The following is a 12,689-nucleotide window of genomic DNA, read 5'->3' as shown; positions in this document are numbered from 1 at the left end:
TGACATTTTTGCCACTTTTTCATAATTTTTTTGTCAAATTTTTGTCAAATTTATGTCCGTTTTTTGTCCGTTTTTTGTCCGTTTTTTGTCTAAGTTTTCTCACTTTTTTGTCACATCTTCATCATTGTTTTCTTCTCAGTTCTGTCGCTATTTTCGCACCTTTTTTTCCAGAAGCTTTTGGACTGGGGTAAAGCCAAACTGGAGAAAATGTGCTCGGTTAAGGCGGGAGTTAAGGGGTTAAAAGTGTATTGTTGCAACAAGAAACAACAAGAGGAAAACTACTACAAATTTCAGAAAATATAGATTGCATGATCAGTACACTGCAAAAAGTAATCTACTAGATTAGTTTATATGTCTCAGTTTGAGCATAATAATCCACATTTTTGTTATTATGACTAGTTAGGGTGTAGTTGGGCATTTGACCTAGATTACTTCAGTTGTTCTGAGAGGTTTCTGACTCATTTCAATACATTTCGCCTTCATTTTAAGTACATTTCTCTGCCAATGGGGTAAGAAAAATGGTCTTGTCCCATTGGCAGTTTTACTTTCTTATTTCACGCGAGATTTACCATAGAACCAGTCTGAAATGTCCTCAAACTAGCAAAATAATCTTGGTCAGATCAGGAAAAAGGTCTAAATGAGTGAAAACCCCTCAAAACAAGATACAATTCCTCAATTCAAGTCATTTAACCTCTTAACTCCCGCCTGAACCGAGAGGATCTTTTTCCTCACGTCATCAGAATTTTTTTCCATCATTTTATTGTTGGGTATTCAACTCATTTTTGTAACTTTTTGGTCATTTTTGTCACATTTTGGTCATTTTTTTGTCACATTTTTGTCATTTTTTTCACATTTTAATCACATTTTTGTCATTTTTAATCACTTTTTTTTGTCATTTTCTCTTCAATTTTGTATCAAATTGTTGTCATTTTTTGTCACATTTTTGTAATTTTTTTAGTCATTTTTTCTTAAATTTTTTGCCAATTTCTTGTGACATTTTTGCCACTTTTTCATCAATTTTTCGTCACTTTTTTGTCAATGTTTTCTCACTTTTTTGTCACATTTCCATCATTGTTTTCGTCTCAGTTTTGTTGCTATTTTCACAGCTTTTTTCCAGAAGCTTTTGGACTGGGGTAAAGCCAAACTGGAGAAAATGTGCTCGGTTCAGGTGGGAGTTAAGGGGTTAAGCCAATGCTTGATATTTACTTTTCGGAGTGTAGCAGAAGAAGAAAGAACAAATATGAACAGGATCACAACAATGAAGCATAAAATATAACTTTGAGTATGTTTATGAGGAAACGCTAAAGCATGGTCAAAAATAAAAATATTTTGCAAGGCATGTCTCTATTACAGCAGATATTTAGTACCATTGTCAGTACTTGTGTAACTTATAAATGATCTAAGTATTGTTTAAAGGTAACTGAAGAGATACCCTGCCTAACAAAATATTTGGTTGTGCACCTTTAGCTTTGATTACAGCACACATTCCCTGTAGCTTTGTTTCAATAAGCTTCTGCAAAGTCAAAAAATCCAGTGTTGCATTGATTTATTCACCAAGATTTGGTATTGACGATGGGAGAGTGTGACCACTGTGCAAAGCCTTCTCCAGCACATCCCAAAGATTCTCAATAGGGGCTAAGCTCTGGACTCTGTGGCCAATCCATGTGTGAAATGATCTCCCATACTCCCTGAACCACTCCTTTACAATCTGAGCCGGATTAATCCTGGCATTGTTGTCTTGGAATATGCCCTGTGCCATCAGGGAAGAAGAAATCCATGGAATAACCTGGTCATTCAGGATGTTCAGGTCATCAGATGATCTCAAATTGATCAGGCCGAGATCAAATTGCCTTTTATTTTGTTTGTAGGCTGAAATTTAGATATAGACCATCTTCCTGTAGACTAGTTATAGGACTCAAGGGAATATTTAGGCAATAGTTATCTAATAATGTGTACTATATATTGATTGGCACTTTGAAGTTGCAGATTAAAGCCTCCTGTGCGTCAGTGTCTGCCCCCCTCCTCCTCCACCTGTAATCAACTTTTAAGCTTAAAGCAGTACTAAGTAACTCTCGCCCCTAGAGGCCATAAGCGCAACTGCAGGTGTCGTAGCAAGTTACGATTTTTTTACGTATTAATTGTCTTGGAGAGTAAATATTACGCTGACAGGAAAGACAAAGGGACAGAGGGATATTGTACATCCGATTATACAATAGAAATATTTTTTTTCACTCAAACTCGGCTGTAAATACTGTTTAAAGTGACGTTAGCCCACAGTTAGCTTTGCCCGTTAGCATGTTAGCTTCTTCTTCATGATTCTATTAGTGTGTATTGGTCGGTGTCAAGTTGCAAACATGGAGACACCAGGGGGAGATGAAAGACCCTCCAATCATCCCATTAACACTTGTATTACCCCCACAGGAACTATGAAAAGGATTTCGAAAGATATACACGTTACTTAGTACTGCTTTAAACTATATTTAATGATTATGTATAATTTGGAAATTTAATTGAAATACACCTGTCAAAAGAGCCAAATGTATTGTGCTAATATTAAACTGTGCACACACATAGAGCCTGATGATATTGGTAAAAATCTTATCAATTCTCATCTTTATCATTATTTTTTATTTGTATCTCAGCCGACCACTAGCACTTAGTGTTACTGAACCTAGACCTGACCGACTGCAGCAACTTCAGATCATAAACTGAAATATCCGTCTGAGTGCAGAGGTTTCCCTGTAGTACGAGCTTGTACCTGCGCCACGTCTGGGATGTTGACCATCTTTTTGGTGGTGGCCACGTGTCCCACGATGCCCATGTCCAGAGGGTACACGATCTCACTGTCCGGAGGAACCAGGCAGTCGTCGAACGTGGCGTCTTTGTGGACGTTGAACAACCTGCAACAGAAAGAGACAAATTGTGTCAAATCAAGAGTTAAAGACACTAAATCAGGAGCAAAACCAAGCTGCAATGGAACTAAACAAGCAATAATAATGACTATAACCTGAGCTTTTGCTAATTACTACTACTAATAATAATAATAACTAGTTTCCACCCCAGTTCCATAAAAAAAATAAACGTCCAAATAATATAGTTTCTTCTACACCATTAGCCGGCATAGTCATGACAATTAAAATATTCCATGTCGTTACTGGTGTTGAGATTGTGATTCAATTAAAAGTCTAGTAATTGCAGAGCCCCGATGCTAAATGAGAAGATTTCTACTTGGTTGCACAAAATAACAATGCATTAGGGCTGCACAATATTATTTTTTACAATATCAACAGATTCACTATCTGACGCCACATTATACGACACAATGTTTGAGGTCTTTCATCTGATTGAGACGGACACAGCCTTTGATTTGACTGATTTTATTCAATTTTTGGCCTTGATATATAATAATACCACGCCTTTTAACCTCTTAACCCCCACCTGAACCAAGCACATTATCCCCATTTTGGCTTAACCCAAAACTAAAAGCTTAAAAAATAAGAGTCAAAATGCTCATTGGATATCGTAGTGTTTTCTCATGTTGTGCTCATTGGATATTGTAATGTTTTCTCATGTTGTGCTCATTGGATATTGTAGTGTTTTCTCATGTTGTGCTCATTGGATATTGTAATGTTTTCTCATGTTGTGCTCATTGGATATCGTAGTGTTTTCTCATGTTGTGCTTATTGGATATTGTAATGTTTTCTCATGTTGTGCTCATTGGATATCGTAGTGTTTTCTCATGTTGTGCTTATTGGATATTGTAATGTTTTCTCATGTTGTGCTTATTGGATATCGTAGTGTTTTCTCATGTTGTGCTTATTGGATATCGTAGTGTTTTCTCATGTTGTGCTTATTGGATATCGTAGTGTTTTCTCATGTTGTGCTCATTGGATATTGTAATGTTTTCTCATATTGTGCTCATTGGATATTGTAGTGTTTTCTCATGTTGTGCTCATTGGATATCGTAGTGTTTTCTCATGTTGTGCTTATTGGATATTGTAATGTTTTCTCATGTTGTGCTCATTGGATATCGTAGTGTTTTCTCATGTTGTGCTCATTGGATATTGTAATGTTTTCTCATGTTGTGCTCATTGGATATCGTAGTGTTTTCTCATGTTGTGCTTATTGGATATTGTAATGTTTTCTCATGTTGTGCTCATTGGATATCGTAGTGTTTTCTCATGTTGTGCTTATTGGATATTGTAATGTTTTCTCATGTTGTGCTTATTGGATATCGTAGTGTTTTCTCATGTTGTGCTTATTGGATATCGTAGTGTTTTCTCATGTTGTGCTTATTGGATATCGTAGTGTTTTCTCATGTTGTGCTCATTGGATATTGTAATGTTTTCTCATATTGTGCTCATTGGATATTGTAGTGTTTTCTCATGTTGTGCTCATTGGATATCGTAGTGTTTTCTCATGTTGTGCTTATTGGATATTGTAATGTTTTCTCATGTTGTGCTCATTGGATATCGTAGTGTTTTCTCATGTTGTGCTCATTGGATATTGTAGTGTTTTCTCATGTTGTGCTTATTGGATATTGTAATGTTTTCTCATGTTGTGCTCATTGGATATCGTAGTGTTTTCTCATGTTGTGCTCATTGGATATTGTAGTGTTTTCTCATGTTGTGCTCATTGGATATTGTAATGTTTTCTCATGTTGTGCTCATTGGACATTGTAACGTTTTCTCAATGACCTGGTGGCGAGCTCGGCGACCCCGTTCCTCTGCCGGTACATGAACAGACTCATGCGGTCGGCCCTCAGCATGAAGCTCAGGTGCCTCATCAGGCTGAACACCGACTTCTCCATCTGGAGGTTGTCCTGAATGTCCCGCACCAAGTCGAACATGATCTCGCTCTCCTCGACGCTGGACAGAGCGTGGTACTGACGCGTGTCCAGCGCCGGCTTCCGCCCGCTGTCCAGCAGGTCCGAGATCACCTTGGGCCGAAAGTTGACGTCGTAGTACTCCTTCGCAAACTGCGGGTTGGCGTCGAGGAACTTCTCCGCGGCTGCTGCGTCCACCATGACTGAGAACATACAACAGAAGAGTGAGGATCATCTACATTTGCTAATCTCAGAATAAGTCTGTTTGTAAATGTATCAAACAGACACAGAGGAAAACGCTTTTCTGTTCATCTGGGACAAAGGCGATGGACGGCATGGTGGTGGAAGGTCCCAGGTTCGATTCCCAACAGGGCGGGGACTTTCTGTGTGGAGTTTGCAGGTTCTCCCCATGCCTGCGTAGGTTTCCTCCGGTTTCCACTCTCTGGCCTGTAAACCACACTTCCTGCCACCGGGTCGGAGTCACCAATACACACTAATAGAATCGCGAAGAAGAAGCTAACAGGCTAACGGGCAAAGCTAACTGTGGGCTAGCACCACTTACAGTGTTAATAGCCAAGTTTGAGTGAAAAAAATTATCTCCATTGTGTAATTGGATGAACAATATCCCTCTCTCCTTTTGTCTTTTCTGTCAGTGTAGTATTTATTCTCAAAAACAATTAATGAGTAAAAAAGCGTTTCACGCTACGACACCTGCAGTGGCGCTTATGGCCTCTAGGGGAGCACACAGTGGAGATATTTTTTTTCACTCAAACTTGGCTGTCAATACTATTTAAGTGGTGCTAGCCCGCAGTTAGCTTTGCCTGTTAGCTTCTTATTCGTGATTCCATTAGTGTGTATTGGTGACTCCGACCCGGTGCAGTCACGTTGTAATAGTGCTTTTCTGGCCAGAGACACCAGGGGGAGATGAAAGACCCCCCAATCATCCCATTGACACGTGTATTACCTCGACAGGGACTACGGAAAGGATTTATTAAGGGAAACAAGTTGCTTAGTTCTGCTTTAAATTAAGTTTTAGTCAAGACGCTGTAAAGTCTTTTTAGTTTTAGTCTAGTTTAGTCAACCAACCGACAGACGGGCGCCAGGAGGAAGACATTATAAAGGAAAGACCCTTCGGTAAATTTTGACCGTGGGATAAAATGACCCAACTGAGCAAAAACAAAGGTGATTTTTGGATTCAGCACATCAAAATTGTCTAAATTGAACTCAAAAAACTAAACAAATAAGTTGTAAACCGCCGTTTTCATTCAGTTTTCATTTGTCACCAGACATAAGTTGAGATTTTACACATAGTTTTAGTCTCATTCGTTTTACTTAGTCTCATTTCAGTCGTCAATGATATTACAGTCTGAAATCATGACTAAGTCAAAGGATGCCCAGGGTCTATTGGTGACATTACTGCGATGTCACTGCCTCTGCATCTCGGTCACTTTTAGAACGGTTAAAAGTAACTAGGGATGCACCGATACCGCTTTTTCTAAAACCGATATGAGTACGAGTACTCTGATTTAAGTACTCGCCGATACCGAATACCAATACGATTTTCTTCAACGTTCTTACTTTTTTCACAGCAGATTGGTTTGTAATTTGTTAATTTACTCATGTACATTTCCTTAAAGGGGCTGGAAGCAAGTTCGCCATTTTATACTCACTACTGCCACCTCAGGCCATATGTGTAACTGCACCTTCTATATTAAGCTCGTGCATGACGGCAATTCGGGCCGAGGTGACACATTTTTGAGTGACCGTACAGGATTTTAGAGGCAGTTGTGGTGAACAGGTCTGAGCTTATTCTACACATTAGGACATGGCTGGAACATGTAGGGGGAGGAAAATACTTAATTTTAACATTTTTAAACTCCTTATAGTCCCTTTAAGTAAAGTACGCGACACATTTAAGAGCAGCTATATTAGAATTGTGCTGATGCCATTTATTTATTTATTTTATTTTCATTCAATATATTTTTTAATTTTTATTGCACTGTCCATCATAGACAGAAAAGCCCATGTCCAAAAGCTCCCAATGCCTGTGCTTTATTCATTTATGTGTTTTTATTTAACAATAGTATTGAGATGTTACTTCAATGGTCTCTTTTCGTCTTTACTTCAGCTCCTGTAGATTTTCTCGTGTGTTTGTCGTAACTTAGCGAGAAGCTACAGCGTTTTCATTGTTCTGCTGCAGCTCATTTTCCCTCAATATAAACATGCTGTATGTCTTTAATTTGGATTTTCTGAGGACTTTTTAGTCGCTGGATTAGTTTTTTCAGATGAATATATCCCTGGGCTTAAAATGGCGTCAGAATGGCCAAAACTGCTAGCCGCGAGTTAGCAACGTTAGCCTGTATGTTGAACACTGCTGACGCTGAAGCACAAACAACATTAAGCTCTGGTTAAATCCAGCTCAGACTCTGGTTTAGAGAGCGCAGTCTGTAATAAAGTCAGCTCTATGTGGATTATTGTATTTCCACTAAAGAATTCTCCAGTTTGTGGCTTCTTCTCTCCTCAGCTGAGAGGTGCGCCTCGTAGGTGCGCAGTCCGCACGTCAAATGGTATCGGTTTCTGGTATCGGGACCTCATGAATGAGTACGAGTATGAGTACAAGCATGTGGTATCGGCCCGATACCCGATACTGGTATCGGTAAATCCCTAAAAGTAACTCATGTGCAGTAACTTCTATGTCATTGTCACTTCATCACCTGCACTACGACTGTAAACTTTGCACTGCATTGACATTGTGATACTTCATATTCTGTTCTAATTTGATGATTTATATTATTTTTCCCCTTTTAATGTTTTCATTCATTTGTACATAAGAGCTGTATTTACTATAACTAGTTTGCACATTATCCTGTTATTTGCATCCGATTTCTTGAGAGCTGATGTATCTGAATGAATAAATTAACGTTCCATTATTGTGTCTGGCACATGATATGCCCAACACATAATGTCAGCAGGCATAAGAACTTAAAAACTAGCGCAACGAGCCCACAAAGTTTGTGTTGCACCACAGAGGAGACTGTGTGTGCAAACATGTCTGTATGATCCAAATTAATCTAAATAAGTCACTTCTTCCAGACTTTGCAAACAAAGGAATCCAATTTAAGTTATTATGCAACTATTCCTTATGTTTTCATCACTGCTTCAGAACCTGGATGATTTGCACAACTTACGTCTGGAATGTCTGTGCAACTCAAAATGGATTCTGTTGCTGTAGTTAAAAACACTGCCCTTTGGTCAATTTTAGATCAGTGGTGCCCAAAGTAAGGCTCGGTGGCCAAATCATAACAACGCCGCCCAAGAGGTGACTTCCTGTTTCGATCCAGCACGCCAAAATAAAAGCACCATCTTATTCATTAGTTCAACTTTCTTTCTGCATAACTCTTAACAGGCAAAAAACTTAAAATGTGTGTATTTTATTATATTCGTGTAATGTTGCAACTCCCTGCTGAACTAATCAATGAGACGAGCTGTGTGCTTTTATTTTGGTGTGCTGGATCGAAACAGGAAGTCACTTCTTGGGCGGCATTGTTATGATTTGAAGTTATGCATAGAGTCAATTGTTGGTGGCCCTCAAGCCTCTTGTTGAATTGGCAAAGAGATGGTAATTTTTTCCGCAAATTTAAGAATTATATTATAATTCTGAGCAGCATTCATCTTCCAAGTTTAAATGAAGGGGAGACAATACAGGGAATTAATTTTTTCATTTTCAATTTTCAGGTTTTGGGCCAAATTGGTCTTAAACTTTAACCTGGAATATATATAAAAATATACATATTATTCACAATAAGATGCTATTGCACTGACACAATTGATTCCATTGATTTATTTTGGAAATTGTCATTTCAAAGGCAGTATGTTCAAGAAGCATTTTTCTTACATCAGAGAGATCTATTTCCTAATACATTTTTTTTAAAACTAAACAAGAAATCCCAAATCCCCTTTGAAAAATTCTAACTGTAACTAATCAATAAAATAAAACCATTAATTTAAACCTGGCTTGATTCATTATTTAGGCTTTGTCACCGAAAGTATAGGAAATTATGGGCATTTTTTAGGCATAGAAGTCCTGCTTTTTATATATATATAGAAAAGAAAACCACAAAAAAACTTTTTTCTCGGATTTATGCCAGTAATCTACAGCAAAAGTTTCAAATTTGTATATATTCTCCTGCAGTGTCTCGCCTTAAGGTGTGGGACACAGTGAACCCCCCCAGTGAACCCCCACAGTGAACCCCCGGCTTTACCCAAATGTACACGCTTCTTGAATGATGTGTCAAAATATCGAGGAAAATACGGCCCGCGGGCCGGATGATTTAATCCGGCCCCTGCCCTGTACAGCATACATTCCAGAGTGTGTAGAAAATAAAGTAAGTCTCCGCCCATTCCTGTGCGGAGTTATGAATTTTTAAAGAATAACCAGAATGCTCATTCTAGCCACTAGGGGGCATTAAATTTATAAAAAGGAAAGAATTCCACACGTGTCCAGCAGAGGGCAGTGACATAAAACGAGCTCAGGATATGAACAACACATTATAGCCATGTGGTAAATGGACAGTCTGCCCCAGGGCGGCTGTGGCGTCAATAACAGCTTACCACCACCGAGTGTGGTGAATGAATAATGACTATAAAGCACTTTGAGGAACTTGTGCCACAGGCTTGTAAAGTGCAATGCAAGTGTAAGCCGTTGTTATTAATGAAGCTACAGTCAAGTTTGGGCTTTGACCAAATCACAGCTTATTATTGTTCATTTATTTGAAAACATTTCTCAATACGAGCGATCGCTGTTCTTGTTTACTTCCGCAATTTTCGCTGGATGTTTTGGTGAATGGTCGGCAACAGCTGATGCATACAGGCCTCTAACTCGGTTTTATAAAATGATCGATCTGTTACAGCGCAAGAGAAGCAATGCCCTGTTTATGGACATTGTCTTTGCTGATCATAGGATTTTAATGAAATGTTTATCAAATATGAAATTGTAAAATGCCTACCACGGCCAACGGATGTGACGACATCGCGATCGCTCGTATTATAGGCGACCCGCCGTGGGAGCTGAATTTCGGCCCACGACCCTAAATGAGTTTGCCGCCCCTTTCCTAAATGCACCCAGTTGAATATTTCTTTGCATTTACCACCGATTTGTGGCCGTATAAACTTTGAAATGCAGCCTTTCATGAAAAAAGTTTGGACGCCCCTGTTTTAGAGCCTTCAACAAACTGTGCACATCACAATGGTCTTTTTCAATCTGGAATCATGTGAATATTAATAGCCTTCATTAAAGCTAACAAAACTAATCCGTGTATTCTCTGACAGTAAGACAAGGCTCAGGTCGTTACTGCGCGTCGGTGATTGCATATTGTCCTCCGGCCACAAAAGAAATCCGTCTATTGTAATCAAAATCTCTTACCTGCAACACTGTCCTGTCGAGCCCCGCAATAACAACGATCCCCCTGCGGAGTCTCTGGGAGTCTGCAGGTGTCTGAGAAAACACAGGGATTATCCGGGATGGTTTTAAATGGTCATGTGTGGACTTAAGCTCGCATCCAATTACAGCTGGGATTATAACAAATGTCTCAGTGTGTTTTTATGGGCTCAAGTGTCTCGTGCGGTTTCATACGATCGCCTCGAGGCCGTCTTCAAAGTGCTTTTGTCCTGGTTTCTGCCGTTACAGATCTGGGTCTGCACATTTACCCTGAATATGAATTTCTCTTACTGTTTATTGTTCTGATTCATTTGCAGATGAAGAAAGTGGGTGATTATGTTACACGTCAAACAAAAAATATTCAGTCTGGAGTTGAACAAATTTACAATATTCAAATTACTTAACCCCTTAACTCCCACCTGAACCGAGCACATTTTCTCCAGTTTGGCTTTACCCCAATCCAAAAGCTTCTGGAGAAAAGCTGTGAAAATAGCAACAAAACTGGGACGAAAACAATGATGGAAATGTGACAAAAAAGTGAGAAAACATTGACAAAAAAGTGACGAAAAATTGATGAAAAAGTGGCAAAAATGTCACAAAAATGTCACAAGAAATTGACAAAAATTGACAAAAATTGACAAAAAAAATTACAAAATTTGACAAAAAAAACACCAAAAAATGACAAATATGTGAAAGAAAAAATTTGACAAAATTGACAAAAAAATGACCAAAAAATGACCAAAATGTGACAAAAAATGACAATAAAATGACAAAAAACGTACAAAAATGAGTTGAATACCCAACAAAAAAATGATGGAAAAAAAATCTGATGACGTGAGGAAAAAGATCCTCTCGGTTCAGGTGGGAGTTAAGAGGTTAAAGGTACACAGCGTAACATTTTGGACTATACTGTTGCCATCAACACAAAACATGCTCCCAATGAGCAGCTCAACACAGAAAATGCTGTTACTGCAGTGGGTAATCAAAGAATGGATCTGGATGAGGGCCTAACCTGTTTAACTCTCAATTCTACTGACTTTTAGTCGACATCTCCGTGGAGACAAGCTGGAAACCCACTCCCAGTAAAGTTATAGTAACGTTGTAGCAGAAGTGAGCAACTCACAGCAACAGCACATATTTGTTTGAGGTATTTTTCAATGGTGAAAATATCCATCCATCCATTTTCTTCCACTTGTCCGCTGCCGGGTCGTGGGGGCTGCTGTTGAAGTTGCCCAAATCACATTGCACCAGCCCCTATGGCTCCTCCTGCAGGTGGTGGGTCCATAGAAGGACGGCCTCATGGTTCTAACCAGGCCTGTTAGTCTCTCATAAGGAGCTTCTGAACCGCTCTTTGTCTGACCCGTCACCTATAGGACCTGTTTGCCCTGGGAGACCCTACCAGGGGCACGAGCCTCCGACAACAGAGCTCCAGGATTATTCGGGCGCTCAAACCCCTCCACCACGTTAAGGTGGCGGTTCCAGGGGGTGAAAATATCAATCATAAAATAAATGCTTGTATTTCAATTTTGTTTATTGGGTGAAATCTTACACGGTGTGGTTTTAAGAATCTTAACCTGTTTTTAACTCCCTTTTAATCGTGTTTTTAATCACTTACATATTATCTATGGATTGTATTTATCTCGTGCCTTTACTTATAAAACTTGACCTACAGTACTGTGTGACTGTACACGTTTGCTTTAGCATAACTGACGTGCTTATGGTAAAAACAAAACACTTAAAGTTATTTTGAATGTCCTTATAACATAAATTACCTTTGGTACAAAACTCTCAAGTACCTCTGAGCACTTATGTCGTGAACTTAACCTTGTACAGAATTAAAACAGTATTTTGCTTGGTCACCGCGATTTGCACTTCCACCCTCGCGCCCCTCCTGAGCGCATTCTTGATGATGGGTGCAAGTGCGTAAGGCGTCCCAATCCTCCAGAGGGGTCTTTGGCTCCGCCCCCTTTGCGCACCTGAGCCACACTTCGCCGAAGCCCGTATCCAAGCGGACTTTGGTGAAGGATATTGCCCATAGTTCTTTGCGGTACAGACCAAAGGGACAGACAAATGTCTGCATCCGCGGATCTTGGGCTGATAAAAATTACTTTTGATTAAATATTTCAACTTTTCTCTGCTGTATATCTATAAATACAATCAAGGTTTGCTGTGTTACTTAGAAAGAAGCATAAATATATGATGAAGCTCTACGATGATTTGCGCACCGGTATTTACGGATATTATGCAACAATTTCAATACTTTTATTTGGGCTGTCATTCATATAAATCCAATTTCAACTTTCCACTTGTATAAAACAGGAAGTCACTTCTTGGGCGGCATTGTTATGATTTGAAGTTATGCATAGAGTCAATTGTTGGTGGCCCTCAAGCCTCTTGTTGAATTGGCAAAGAGACGGTAATTTTTTC

The 12,689-nt window shown here is 39.2% G+C and overlaps 1 protein-coding gene across 1 annotated transcript in view; it reads right to left on the bottom strand.

Moving 5' to 3' along the window:
* Positions 1 to 10,291, bottom strand: part of pde6a (phosphodiesterase 6A, cGMP-specific, rod, alpha) — a 75,545-nt gene extending 65,254 nt beyond the window's left edge. Inside the window, exons 1-3 of the mRNA XM_079556231.1 lie at positions 10,248 to 10,291; positions 4,698 to 5,028; positions 2,759 to 2,900 (exon numbers count right to left, since the gene is read on the bottom strand). Of these exons, the coding sequence (XP_079412357.1) occupies positions 2,759 to 2,900; positions 4,698 to 5,026 (471 nt within the window). The 5' untranslated portion in view covers positions 5,027 to 5,028; positions 10,248 to 10,291. The remainder of the gene's footprint in view (positions 1 to 2,758; positions 2,901 to 4,697; positions 5,029 to 10,247) is intronic.
* Between the last annotated feature and the right edge of the window lie 2,398 nt (positions 10,292 to 12,689).

The sequence above is a fragment of the Gobius niger genome (assembly GCF_951799975.1).
Source record: "Gobius niger genome assembly, chromosome: 5".
Taxonomy (NCBI): domain Eukaryota; kingdom Metazoa; phylum Chordata; class Actinopteri; order Gobiiformes; family Gobiidae; genus Gobius; species Gobius niger.
Note: the sequence above shows the minus strand (reverse complement) of the source record. Positions and strands in the feature narration are given on the sequence as shown.